Source organism: Lemur catta, chromosome 1, assembly GCF_020740605.2.
Source record: "Lemur catta isolate mLemCat1 chromosome 1, mLemCat1.pri, whole genome shotgun sequence".
Lineage (NCBI taxonomy): Eukaryota > Metazoa > Chordata > Mammalia > Primates > Lemuridae > Lemur > Lemur catta.
Genome location: NC_059128.1, coordinates 125,088,708 through 125,102,556, shown reverse-complemented (window position 1 = coordinate 125,102,556; position 13,849 = coordinate 125,088,708). Strand labels below are relative to the sequence as shown.

The following is a 13,849-nucleotide window of genomic DNA, read 5'->3' as shown; positions in this document are numbered from 1 at the left end:
GGCAAGGTTTTCTGCACCGGTGTCTGGCATACTTTTTAAGAGTTGGGGAGAGGTGATCACAGCGGCTCTGTGGTTCAGTAAAAGAGCAGAGGCACCTGGGAAGGTGTCCTGATGTCCCGAGGCTGGAGATGGCTACTGTGCAATGCCAAGCTGGGCTGACGTGTTGAACTGTGCAGTCTACACACAAAGTCGCTTGCCCAGGGGATGCACGTGCCCTGAATCCAGCCTGTGCTGCTTGCCCGTGTTTTCAAATTCCTCACAGATACTAGTTTTTGAGATTCAGAAATATGAAATCAGAATTCCTAGGAATTTTCAGGAATTCCTGAATTCTAAGTTATTCTGTGTTTTTTCCTAACATTTTATTTACATGTGTTTAAATAATAATGAGTGACCAAAATAAAAGCGAATCGTTTCCATACTAATAAACAGTGATCATTTTTTGTGTGGGAGAATTATGCCATAAATTTCAGAGATTTCCTGTAAAAAAAAAAAAGCCTATGTAATAAATAGTTTATTATTATTATGAGCCAGAATATGTGACAAAATTATATATTTCAATAACATGTAAAAATGATCTCCATCTGAAATAGACATTTTATAATAGAAAACAGTAAATGAGGGGAATGTTAACACAAAATAAATTCCAGATAAGAACAATTTTAAAAGTGGAATGATGATATAATAATATTTAATATTTGTAAAATATTCTTGAAATGAAATTTTAAAACACCCAAAACATGAATTGTCCTATCTAATAGTCTTGATGTTTGTTTCATGACAAATAGTCCAGACTAAAAAAAAATATTTTTCATTTTGCGTTGATGTTGGTCAAATCATTTAAGAACCTTCCAAAAGGATCACCAAGTTTAGCATTTGGGTTTGCTTCATATAAGCTCATGTCCTCTTTCAAATATGAAAATATTTTATATTATTTGTTTATTTTATTTTTTACTGACAAAGAATAATTGTATATATTATATATTAATGGGGCACAATGTGATGTTTTGATATATGTTTACATTGTGAAATGATTAAATCAAGCTAATTAACAAATCACCTCACATGCTATTTTTTTGTGTGTTGAAAACACTTAAAATCTCTTTTAGCAATTTTGAAAAACGCAATACATTATTATCACAGTCACCATTCTGTGCAGTATATCACCAAAGCTTACTCCTCTTATGCAACTGAAATTTTGTGCCCTTTGATCAACACCTCTTTTCTCTCCATCCGCTTGCCTCCCCCAGCCTCTGGTAACCACCATTCTACTCCACTTCTACGAGTTCAACTTCTTCAGATTCCACATATGGGTCATACATGCAGTACTTGTCTGTCTGTGCTTGGCTTATTTCACACAACATCCTCCAGGTTCACCTATGTTGCAAATGACAGAATTTCCTTCTTTTTTAAGGCTGAATATTATTCCATTATGTATATATACCACATTTCCTTTCTCCATTCACCCAATGACGGACACCTAGGTAGCTATTATAATCTTAGCTATTGTGAATAGTGCTACAGTGAACATGGGAGTATTGAACATATACCCAGAAGTAGGATTGCTGGATCTATTAAATTATTCACAAAGAACAAATAATATATAATATAGTGAATATACAAACACTGATAAATGCCCACAGACATTATTGGGTATACCCAAGTAATGTGACATTCAGATCTCCTAGCAAGCTTGACAAGCCTACATAAATCACAAGTTGAAATTATAATCACAGGTATAAATTTCAAATGTAAGGGTTTAATATACTTCCAAAATTTCTTATTTCTTGGATCATCACTAGTAGGATTTGCATAAATATACTATGCATATAAACTTATTAATATTTACTTTTGAAAGAATGACTCACCAATAGCAGCAGACATACATTTATAGTATGGCAAGAGCTATAAATAAAGGCTGACTGGTTAGATTGTGTCCACTTTTCTCCTACTTGCTCCCATCTTGGTGCTGAGCAATGTCCACCTGCACCTTCGACTCTGCCACCAGCATTTTCTGCTCTTGTTTTCCACAATGCCAGTGGAATCCATTGAATTATTAATAGTAACATATCTATGATGATTATCAATCTTTATTTCTCAAAGAAGAATTAGAATACTTTTTCCCATTTCCCAATTTTTCTTGGGATTCAGGAAAACATCATTTTTTTCTGAGAAATGCTGGGAATTCCAATTGAGGTCATGTCCATTAGAGGAAGTGAGCATGTTTTTCTTGCAGGAAAAGCATCCTTAGCACTTTAATGTCTACAAGACTGTGTCTGTGCAGAGGGCCTATGTCTAATTCATAGAAATGTGTATTCACCTCAAAAGCATGGACAAGTACCCTTAAGCAATCACACAAATACCTTTAAATATGCAAAGCCACTAGCAAATGCCCTTGGCTGATTTGAATAGACATGGACAAGCAGGAGGAAAACATGAGGTAAGTCAAAATGTTTTTTTCACAAGTACTTCTGGACTTCAGCTTTCAACAAGGCCCAGATATCATCAATATCTGCCACCTGATATCAGAAATGAATATTAATCTGGGATCTGGCAAGTCATTTTCCTTGCCCTACCCCCAATTCAAGGGCTTAAACACATTACATGGGCCAGTTATCATGTAAAATATTCTCACACATGTTATCTGACTTAAGAGAGAAATAGAAATGGTCCAATACATATTATAAGCACCTACAACGTGTCAGAAACACTACATGTTTCAAATGTGTTTTTCTCAAATCTTAAAATAATCTTATACAACAGGCATCATTAATTTCACTCCATGGATTCAGAAAATTAAGGCTCCAAATCACAACTTTTCACTGGCTACATCAAGAATAAGAGATACAGCCTAAAATTTAACCTAAGTCCAGCTTCAAAAATCCATGTTCTTTCTATCACACCATACTGCAAATCATAAAATGATGGCAAGTCACAATATCTGCTGTCTGTCTTGCCCAGGCCCACTCCCCAGCCAGGAGAGAAGGCTGGTACCAGGCAGCCTGACTGCTCCATGAGGACTAATTTTGCATCCTCAGGGAAATAAGACCTTCCCCTTCACACATCTAAGTAACAACAGGAATGCTTACTACCCTTCTTTGAAAGAAACATATAGTAAACTTGGAAGCAGAATATATATTTGTGGGAAAGTATTTAAAATGAACATTGCAAACACAGCAAAAAAGGTCTTTCTTACCTTTAAATATTTCACCAGCTTCTGAATTTGCCAATATTCTGATGGCAGATCTGCATTTGCTTCCTGACGATGATCAGGTGTTTCTTCATCTTCCTCACTCTCTGAGGAGCTGTCACTAACAATTTCCTCAATCCTTTCAACACTTTTGCTAAGAATAATAACAACAGTGAATGTACAAGGGCTGTCTGGAAAATATCCAGCCATGTAATAAGAGAAGTTATATTAACAATGGCCGGATACTTTCTGGACAGCACTGTCCAGAAAGTAGCTTATATATATAATAAAAATCTTCAAAGCAGCCAGAAAAAATGACTTATCTATAAGGGAAAAACAATTCAAATAACAGCAGCTTCTCATCAGACACTGTGAAGGCCAACCCCCTCAAGTACTGGGGGGGAAAAATCCAGAATCCTACACCAAGCAAAAATGCCCAGATATCTTTTGGGAATGGGGAGAAATTAAGACATTCTCAGATGAAGGAAAACTGAGAATTTGTCACCAATAGACCTACCCTGAAAGAGTGGCTTTAAGAAGTTATGTAAACAGAAAAGAAATTATGAAAAGATTCTGGAACATCAGGGAGGAAGAAAGAGCAATGGAAAGAATAAAAAAACAGATAAATCATGCTTGATGATTGAAGCAAAAATTACAACACTCTATAATGTGGTTCCCAATGTATGTAGAGGAAATATTTAATACAATTATATTGTAAATGGGGGAGGATAAAGGACTATAAAAGGAGATAAGGTTTCTGTACTTCATTCAAATTGGCAAAAGTCAACTCTAATACACTGTAATAAGTCATATATACATGATATAATACCTGGAGCAAATACCAAAAATACTATAGACAAACCAAAGTGGACTTCTAAACAGTGTTCAAGTAATCCACAAATAGACAGGAAAAAGAAAACAGAAAAATGAAAAACTGAAGGGACAAACAGAAAACTACATAAAATGACAGACTTAGGCCCTAGCATATCAGTAATGACATTAAAGGTAAATTATCTAAATACACCCATTCAAAGATCAAGTTTGATTTAGTGGATTCAAAACAAGAAAAGAGAAGCCAACTATACACTGTCTCCAAGAAACTCAATTCCAATATAAGGATATGAGTAGTCTGAAAGCAAAAGGAGGAAAAAAGATATACCATACAAACATTAATCAAAAGAAAGCATAAGTGGCTGTGTTAATATCAGATTAAATAAACTTCAGAAAAAAAGAAAATCACCAAATTACCTGGGACAGAGGGGACATTGCAATCCTTATACATACACCAAACAATAGAGCTGCAAAATACCTGAAGCAAAAACAGAACTAAAAAGAGAAATAGAAAAAAAATCTACAATTATAGTCAAAGACTTCAACAGCTCCCCTCAACAATTGATAGAATAACTAGAAAAAAAATAAGCAAGGATATAGAAGAAATCAACACCATGAAACAATAGGATTTAATCCGCATGGATAGAGCACTCTGGCCAACAGCAACAGAACACACACATCTTTTCAAGCACCCAAAGAACCTGTACCAAGATATGCTGGTCCACACAAAACAACAATTTGAAAAGAATTGAAATTATACAGCATATGTTCAATGACCAAAATGGAATCAAACTAAAAATCAAGAACAGAAACATAACAGGAAAATCTCTAAACACCCGGAAACTAAACAATACACTTCTAAATAATCAAAGAGTCAAAGAGAAAGTCTTAAGGGGAATTAAAAATGCATTGAACGGTCTATGGCCATACCACCCTGAATGTGCCCAGTCTTGTCTGATCGCAGAAGCTAAGCAGGGTCGGGCCTGGCTAGTACTTGGATGGAAGACCACCTGGGAATACCTGGGTGAGCTGTAGGCCTTAAAATAAATAAAATATAAAAATATTAAAAAATAAATGCATTGAACTGAATGCAAATGAAAATACAACATATCAAAATTTGTACTTGTACTCAGCTAGAGCAGTGCAGACAGGGAAATATATAGCACTAAATGCTCACATTAGAAAAGAAAAGTCTCAATTCAGTAACCTAAAGAAACTAGAAACTAATTTTAAAAAAGAAGAGCAAAATAAATCCAAAGCAAACAGAGGAAGGGGAATAATAAAGATAAGAGCAGAAATCAATAAAATTTCAAGAGGAAAAGGTCTTTAAAATGAATTTTTAAAAAGCTACTTCTTGAAAAGACCAATAAAATTGACAAACCTCTACCAAGATTGACCCACACACACATAAAAAATGACACGAATGCCCAATATCAGGAATGAAACATGACATATGTCACTACAGATCTTGCAGATAACAAAAGGACAATAAAGAAAAACAAAGGACAACTGTACATACATAAATTTGACAACTTAGATAAAACAGACCAATCCCTTTAAAAGTACAAACTATCACAACTTATCCAATATGGAACAGATAATTTTGAACCACTCTACAACTCTGAATCTAATTCAATTCATAATTTTAAGACTCAAAACAGAAATTTCCGAGCCCAGATGGTTTCATTGCAGAATTATACAAAACCTAGAGGAACTATCACCAATTCTACACAATCTTGTTTTAGAAAATTGAAAATGTGTGAATGGCAGTAAGTTCATGAAAAGATGTTCAGCATCACTAGCCATCAGTTCAACATCACTAGCTAACATCAAAAGATGTTCAGTATCACTAGCCAAATGCAAAGACCGCAATGAGATATCACTACACATCTTTTAGAATAGCTAAAACAAAAAATAGCAACAACACCAAATGCCGGCAAAGATGAGGAGAAACTGAATCTCTCATGCATCACGGGTGGGGTTGTAAAATGGTATAGCTACTCTGGAAAAGCTTGGCAGTTTCTTAAAAAGCTGAACATACAATTACCATGTGTTTCAGGAATTGGGCATTTATCCTAGGGAAATCAAAACTTAAATCTATACAAAAACCTATATACAATTGTTCATAGCAGCTTTATTTGTAATGGCCAAAAACTGCAAACAGCTAAAACGTTCCTCAATACGTGAATGACTAAACACACTGTGGTACATCTATACCATAAAATGTTATTCAGCAATAAAAAAGAACAAACTATTGATACATGCAGCAACTTGAATGGATCTCAGAGAGTATTACAGTGATGAAAAAAGGCCCATATTAAAAATGTATTATTTCATTTATATGACATTCTTGAAATGACAAAATTATAGAAATGGAAAACAGGGTAGTGGATTACACAAGTCTACACATGTGATGACAGACGTATACACTGTACCAATGTTATTCTCCTGGCTTTGATATCGTGCTATGCAGTTGTGTAATATGTAACCATTGGGGGACCTGGGTGAGGGATAGGTGAGACCCCTATTATCTGTGAAACTTCCTGTGAATCTAAAATTATTTCAAAATAAAAAGTTAAAAAAATTATTTAACAAAACAAATATTTTATTATGGGGAACGAAAAGAGTGAAAACACCATAAATGTAGTACCGTGAACTTGTGTTTCTTCCAAGCATACAAACTTTATCACATGGGATTTCTGCCATTTCTCCCCACCACCACCACTCTGAAACTCTCTAATAAAAGTCACTTTTGTTGTCAAATCCCCATACATTTTTAATTTCCAAACTCACTCTTTCAAACGGAGTCACAAAGGTCAAACACCCCTTTTTGAAAATCAGGTTAAGTTGGCCTAGTAATGATCACTAATTGTTTTAATTAGTAACAACATATATCACTTTAGAATCAGCAGAGCCATCGGTGACCAGAAAAGGGAGGCCCAGGCAGATGACATAACTTTGCCAGGACATGACTGTTGACAGGCAAGAGGTAAGTCAGGAGCCCAGTGTTCCTAACACTCAGCTTGCTGCTCTTACATTAAATACATTTCTTTTCCCAGAGTCAACTAATACCAGTAAATCACTGTATTTCAAGTAACTCTGCATTAGAAGGCTATCTTGGCCAGGCGTGGTGGCTCACACCTGTAATCCTAGCACTCAGGGAGGCCAAGGTGGGAGGATTGCTTGAGATCAGGAGTTCGAGACCAGCCTGAGCAAGAGTGACACCCCATCTCTACTAAAAATAGAAAGAAATTAGCTGGACAACTAAAAATATATATAAAAAATTAGCTGGGCATGGTGGCACATGCCTGTAGTCCCAGCTACTTGAGAGGCTGAGGCAGGAGGCTCGCTTGAGCCCAGGAGTTTGAGGTTGCTGTGAGCTAGGCTGATGCCACGGCACTCTAGCCCGGGCAACAGAGGGAGACTCTTTCTGGACAAAAAAAAAAAAAAAAAGAAAGAAAGAAGCTATCTTGTAAATATATTTAAAGAAATCCAGTACTTTTCTTTTCACTAACATTCCTAGTAAATGTCAGCATAAACACCTTAGGGCCCTAATGTGAGAACAGCAAAAACGCCACTAAGTAGCCTGCTCGCCGTCGTGTGAAGGTGGCTTCAGGGGACTGGGTGCGCCAACCAGAAACGTACCGAAGTAGTTGTGCTCTTCCAGCTGGGACAGATGACCTTCTGCTTTCAGTCTTTGCTCCACGTTTCTCCTCTTGGCTGTCTTTTATTGAGCTTTTGCGGCTAAAAAAAAAAAAAAAAAAAAAAACCAAAACAAAAAACTAGGTTTAGAATTTTATGCTGATGAGTAGGAAATAAAAGATGGAAATGTATATTTCCCTATTTTCACATACCCAAATGACGTGTGTTCCTGACCCAGCGAGTGAGTGAGCATTAGCCTCACCGGATCCCTGGAGCTGTCCCTTCTGTTCCTCAAGCACAGCCAAGTGCTCGTATATTGAGAAAACATTTTGCCCAATACTTCTCTGTACTAGGTACAGGTCTTCACAGGCTGCCATTGTCACGTGAGTCCTGCACCCCTTGTCTCTTACTCTGGGTGCTTATCACCCTCTGTTCCAGTTGCCTCTTTTCTTATCTTCCCCACCCAGCGTTGTAACAGGGACTGCACCCGGTTTCCTGCTATCCCCAGGCTTAGCACAGTCCTTGGCACCCACTGTTCTCCTTAAATACTAGCTGAGGAATTTCATAATTGAAAGAATAAACACATGGGAAAAGCAACATTTTAAAACTCACTTCCCAGTTAATAGCGTCGCCTCTACATTTTTAATTTTCACACTGACCCTTTCAAATAGAGTCAAAAAGGTCAACCCCCCCAAATCAGTGAGAATCAGAGGAGCAAGAGTGCCCCCCCTTTCCATGGGACCCTATCCCGCTGGTAGCTCCCTGGGTTTGATTCCAAGACATAATCACCCTATGGCTCCCAGAATTTCTGGAGGTGAAGGTCCCTGTGGGATCCACCAGAAGTCAGTGCTTAACCCAATCATGGGAAAACACAGGACATTAAAGATAGGCTGAGACTTGTAAGGTATTTGCTGAATTAAAAAGTGCTGTAGGTGCTTCTGACTGCCTCAGCGTTTAAGCAGGTTGACCCTTGGTCTTTGCTTTGCCACCTGTTTACAGAGGGCCCCACATGGAGCTAGTTTTGTACGTTTCCTACATTCGTCAAACCAGAGTCCACTGTACACGGGCCGGTTAAGGTTTCTGAGACTCCAGCCTTTTTATAGCGTTAAAGTTCTGTTGATAGAGAAGACAGCATCTCTGTGATGGTTCCCTGATGAACACCATGTGATTTAATCATTCCGTGTTCTCCCTGCACTTCCTTGATCAGGTCCCTACCGCTGTGTTTACGTTTCCTAAGTGACTTCTCCATGGGTCTTGTCACTTGCCCTGACTCACCAACTACTTGAAAGTGAGCTGGGTCTTCCCTTCACAGTGCTTCAGGCACAAACCCTGCTGCTGTCCAGTCTTTCCACCCGGACATAAAGAGCAGCAGAGAGGAATCAATTTGTACTTTGAAGGGACATGTCAGTATCTACTCTCTATTTTTCTGCTATGAGATAAAGTTCCGTGAAAACTTGGGCCAATACGTGTGTATCTGCAAACCTATCACACGAATGTCCACATACTCTTTGTAATCCACAGTGACCTTCCAGTTTAAGCTGGGTTCCAATCTCTTGGCCATTGGATTCTTCACAAAATTGATTTGGTTTTTCTCCAGTGTCTTCTTGTCTGAACCAGAAATAGCTTTCTGGAGCTTTCCGGCCTCCTCCTTGGCTGCCTCACCCAGCTGATCCGTTTCCTTTTGTTGTTCTTTGAAATCAATCGCCTTTATAAAAAAAAGAAAGAAATTAGGAATAATTTTTACAATGATATCATTTGTGAAATACCTATATGTGGCCTTCTAGGACAGGTCCTTAAGTGCAGCCTTTTGACAGAATCCAAATTTTACAGAACAAATCCTTTTATTTTTATTAATACAGTTTTATTCGTCTTTTATACTTTTATTTTATTTTTAAAATGAATGTATTTAAAATACCAAAGAATAAAAAAAATTTCAAGGAAATAATCCTCCCAGACTGACTGGCACAATTAGAGCACTAGTAAACCCCAAGGGCTAAACTGACGGCTGCTATGCTCATAATTTAGTTCTAATTTCCCCCACCTGGCTGGCACCACCACCACATGAGGCTGGTTGGCGAGAGTTTATGGAGGATGAGTACGCCAGTCTGTTATCTGTGTTTCTGTCTGAAGTGGAATTTGTGAATAGTTGCACAGCTCAACAGTATTTTTTAATTGTCTGCTTAACAGCCCATGATGTCAAAGAAGACCAAGAGAACGCTGAAGGAAGAAAACAGATTTTTTAATGAAGATTGAGAATTGCAATATTATCTTGTTTCTGCTGAAGACAAGATGTGCTTGCTTTGTGATGCCACAATATCAACATTAAAGAAATTCAATGCTCATCAACATTGTAACATTCATAAGGACCACAAATATTTTAAATTAGAGGGAGAGGCAGGAAAGGTTGTATCACAGAAATTAAAAGATGAAAAGCAAAAGCAAAGACAGTTCTTTCAGGCAGTGAGAAGACCTGGAAATAATACCACTAAAGCAACTTATAAAGTAGCTTATATACTAGGGGAAAAAAGGAAGCCATTTGGTGACAGAAATTGTGAAAGAATGCACTGCAGAAGTTGTAGGATGCTTAGACCCCGATAACGTTTCGAAGTACAAACAACTGCCTCTTTCAAAGAGAACCATAACTGATCGGCAGCATGAATTAGCATGACCTTGGATTTGGCAATGATTTCTTAACTATGATCCCAAAAGCACAGGCAACAAAAGAAAAAATAGATAAATTAGACTTCATCAAAATTACAAACATTTGTGCACCAAAGGACACTATCAAGAAAGTAAAAAGACAACCCACAGATGAAGAGAAAATATTTGCAAATCTTCTATCTCATAGTGGGTTAATATTCAGAATATATAAAAACTACAGCTCAACAACAAAAAAGACAATACAATTTAAAATATGGGCAAAAGACTCAAATAGACATTTCTTCAAAGTAGGTATTGAAATGGCCTATAAACACATGAAAATATGCTCAACATTAGTAATCATTATTGAAATGCAAATCAAAGCCACAATGGGATACCATGCCACACTTACTAGGATGTCTGTAATTAAACAACAACACGGAAAAGAAGTGTCAACTAGGATGTGAAGAGAGTACATTGGCGGTCGGAATGTAGAATGGTGCAGCCACTGTGAAAAAAACAGGTTGGCAGTTCCTCCAAAAGTTACATACAAATTACCATATGACCCAGAAATTCCACCTTTAGGTCTATATCAAAAGGAATTGAGAACAGGAATTCAAGCCAATATTATACACCAATATTCATAGCAGCATTATTCACAATAACCAAAAGGTAGAAGCAACCCTGCTGTCCCCCAGTAGATGAATGTGCTGTACACATGAGGGAAATATTACTCAACCATAAAAGGGAATGAAATTCTGATACTTGCTACAACATGATGAACCTTGAGAACACCGTGCTAATTGAAAGAAGCCAGACATAAATAGACAAATATTGTATGATTCCACCGATATGAAATATCTAAAATCAGCATTAATAGAAACAGAAAGCAGATTAGAGTTTATCGACGCCTTGGGGGAGAAGGAATGGGGAGTTATTGCCTAATGGGGATAGAGTTTAGTTTGGGGTGATGAAAAGATTTGGAAACAGATAGTAGTGGCAGTTGCACAACATTGTGAATGTAATTAATGCCACTGAATCTACCCCGAAAATGGTTGAAATGGCAAATTTTATGTTTCATGTATATATTTAAGCACAATAAAAAAAAGGAAAACTGATATCCAGGAATCAGGTGCTCACACACCAGGAAACAAAAGGTCATAGGATGATTACAAAGAGAAGTGTCCGGACAGGTGCAGCAGGAGTCTGCCCAGAGAATGGAGTTCCCAGAAGTGGCAGGGCCAGAAGGGAAATGGATCTTTCATCTGATTGATACCTGTGGGGCTGACACACTCTTCTTTAAAATTTTATTTCTTTCTTTATTTTTTATAGACTGTGTCTTGCTCTATTGCCCAGGCTGGAATGCAGTGGTGCAATCACAGCTCACTGCAACCTCAAACTCCTGGGCTCAAGTGATCCTCCTGCCTCCACCTCCACCTCCTAAGTAGCAGGGACTACAGGTGCATGCCACCATGTCAGGCCAATTTTTTTTTTTAGAGATGGGGTCTCACTATGTTGCCCAGATTGGTCTTGAACTCTTGACCTCAAGTGACCCTCCCACCTCAGCCTCCCAAAGTGCTAGGATTACAGATGTGAGCCACGGTGCCTAGCGCCTTACACAGTCTTGAGAATCACTCAGGGATTACATGTATAGCGTTAGTATTTCTTACCTAACTTGCATATCCTTTTTTCCCACCATCAGCTTCAACCAAAATTTTATTTCATAAAATATCATATTGACTGATTTCTTTGTCTAGCACTATTTCAAAAACCATGGATGACACAAAAGCAGCACAGTTCTTGTGCACCTACAGCCGGCGTACTTATTAGGATGCCCAGACAGGATAAAAATAAAACATTTAGGCTTCATTAACAGGGATGAGTCTTCTGTTCTTAATTCAAAAGGGAAGATGAAAAAGTCCTATATAGAAAGCAATTCAAAATAGTATGACTTTTACCTAAAGAAAATCAGAAACATTTTTACAGAACTATATTTACAATATTTATTTTGCGTTATGCAGTGAAAAACACTAATAATTAAAAGCAGTGTCCAAACATAGGTCCAATTACTCTCTATTATTCTGGTACTACAACATTGTAGTTGAGTAACATGTTATAAATGTTCTAAAGAGACCGTAAAACTTACGTGTTTAGACATATTTTCGGAAAATTTTGCTGATTTTTCTGTTAAAAATGTGACAAGGTCTTTATAAATTTCACCTTTTCTCTCATAATCAATGTCTCCCTCATCATCTGTTTTGCCCTTTGGGGAAAAAAAGAAGTTTGGTGCTAGATTAATGTCACAGCAATATAGGAACCCGCTCAGTACATCACGACCTAAGCACACGTATGGTTTTCCTCGCTAAAGGATCCATATGGTGGACTTTATACATGACATGCACAGGCAAAACCCTTCCCCTTTAATATTATCTATTTATTCATTCACTCACTCATTCCTTCACTTGTCCGTTCATTCATCCATCCACTCGGCAGTTCCTGGGTACCTCCTACACGCGCTCAGGGCCCTCGGCTACTCAGCAGAGAAGAGCGTCCTTCTCTCCGCTCTCCTCCACTGTGACAAGGCATTATGATTTCAGAAGCCTCAGCTGGTAAAGTCATAGAAGGCCTCCAGATTAGAATGTCACCACAGAAAAGCCCATGTTCCTGTTTGTCACACTCTGCTGTTGTTCTGTGTCAGCATGGTTGCTAGAGGCTCCCTTTCCAGGGTGAGGATCTCTGTGAAACCCTCATCCCTCCACCCGTCTGTCCCCGTCCTTCTGTCCCTTTCCTTTCCTAATTCCCTACCCCTGTGATTAAAGACTCCCTGCCCCCCTCTAGCACATCAAACAAAACCATTCCTTCTTTTATCTTTCATTTTCTGATTAGAGCTCATTTTTCTAAAATAGAAAAACAAGCCAAGAGCAAAATCATCTTCAGGATGCTACCTCGTCTGTGTGGACATGAGCTATGTGGAATGTTAGGAAAAGCACCCAAGGGTGTGCCGGAGAGACGCCCACAGGTCACCAAGGCAGAGGCGCCAGCACGCAGGTGCCAAGCCAAGGCAGGGTGTAGCAACGCTCCAGACAGTTCCCTGGGGTGGCTGAGTCCCCCTTAAGGATTTGGGTCCCCTCTGTAGAATTCTGCTCGTGAGCACCAAGTGTGTGTCAAAGACACGAAGGGCAGGATGGCGTAGGGGAGAGAGCTAAGCTCTTTCTGGCTAGTTCAGTGGGTAGGGATGAGACTAGAAAGTGTTTTAATCCAGAAGACTCCAAAGGATACGTGCTATTTATCTCTGCTCAAAACTCACTTGCCCAAATTCTGCTTTGGGCTGCCTGGGCTGGGAGGCTGCAGAGCTTGATTCTCCTTTGCAGGGTCAAGTAAGGTTCAGTCTGCGGGCAGCTAAAGGAAGACTGAAAGGGAGGCAGAGGGAGGACAGACATGCTTCTTCCTCCCTGTGGTCCCCCTGTCCCTGTCAGAGTCATCCCGGCCACCGCCCTTCGTTCCCTGGCAGCAGCAGCCGCTTCCAGTGGGCAACGGTTGGTTCCAATT

The 13,849-nt window shown here is 38.6% G+C and overlaps 1 protein-coding gene and 1 pseudogene across 1 annotated transcript in view; one reads left to right on the top strand and one right to left on the bottom strand.

Annotated features, from left to right (window-relative positions):
- ODAD2 (outer dynein arm docking complex subunit 2) overlaps positions 1-13,849 on the bottom strand; it is a 137,769-nt gene that overhangs the window by 110,858 nt on the left and 13,062 nt on the right. Inside the window, exons 6-9 of the mRNA XM_045533179.1 lie at positions 12,447-12,563; positions 9,166-9,365; positions 7,664-7,762; positions 3,194-3,341 (exon numbers count right to left, since the gene is read on the bottom strand). Of these exons, the coding sequence (XP_045389135.1) occupies positions 3,194-3,341; positions 7,664-7,762; positions 9,166-9,365; positions 12,447-12,563 (564 nt within the window). The remainder of the gene's footprint in view (positions 1-3,193; positions 3,342-7,663; positions 7,763-9,165; positions 9,366-12,446; positions 12,564-13,849) is intronic.
- On the top strand, positions 4,935-5,056 carry LOC123631277 (annotated as a pseudogene).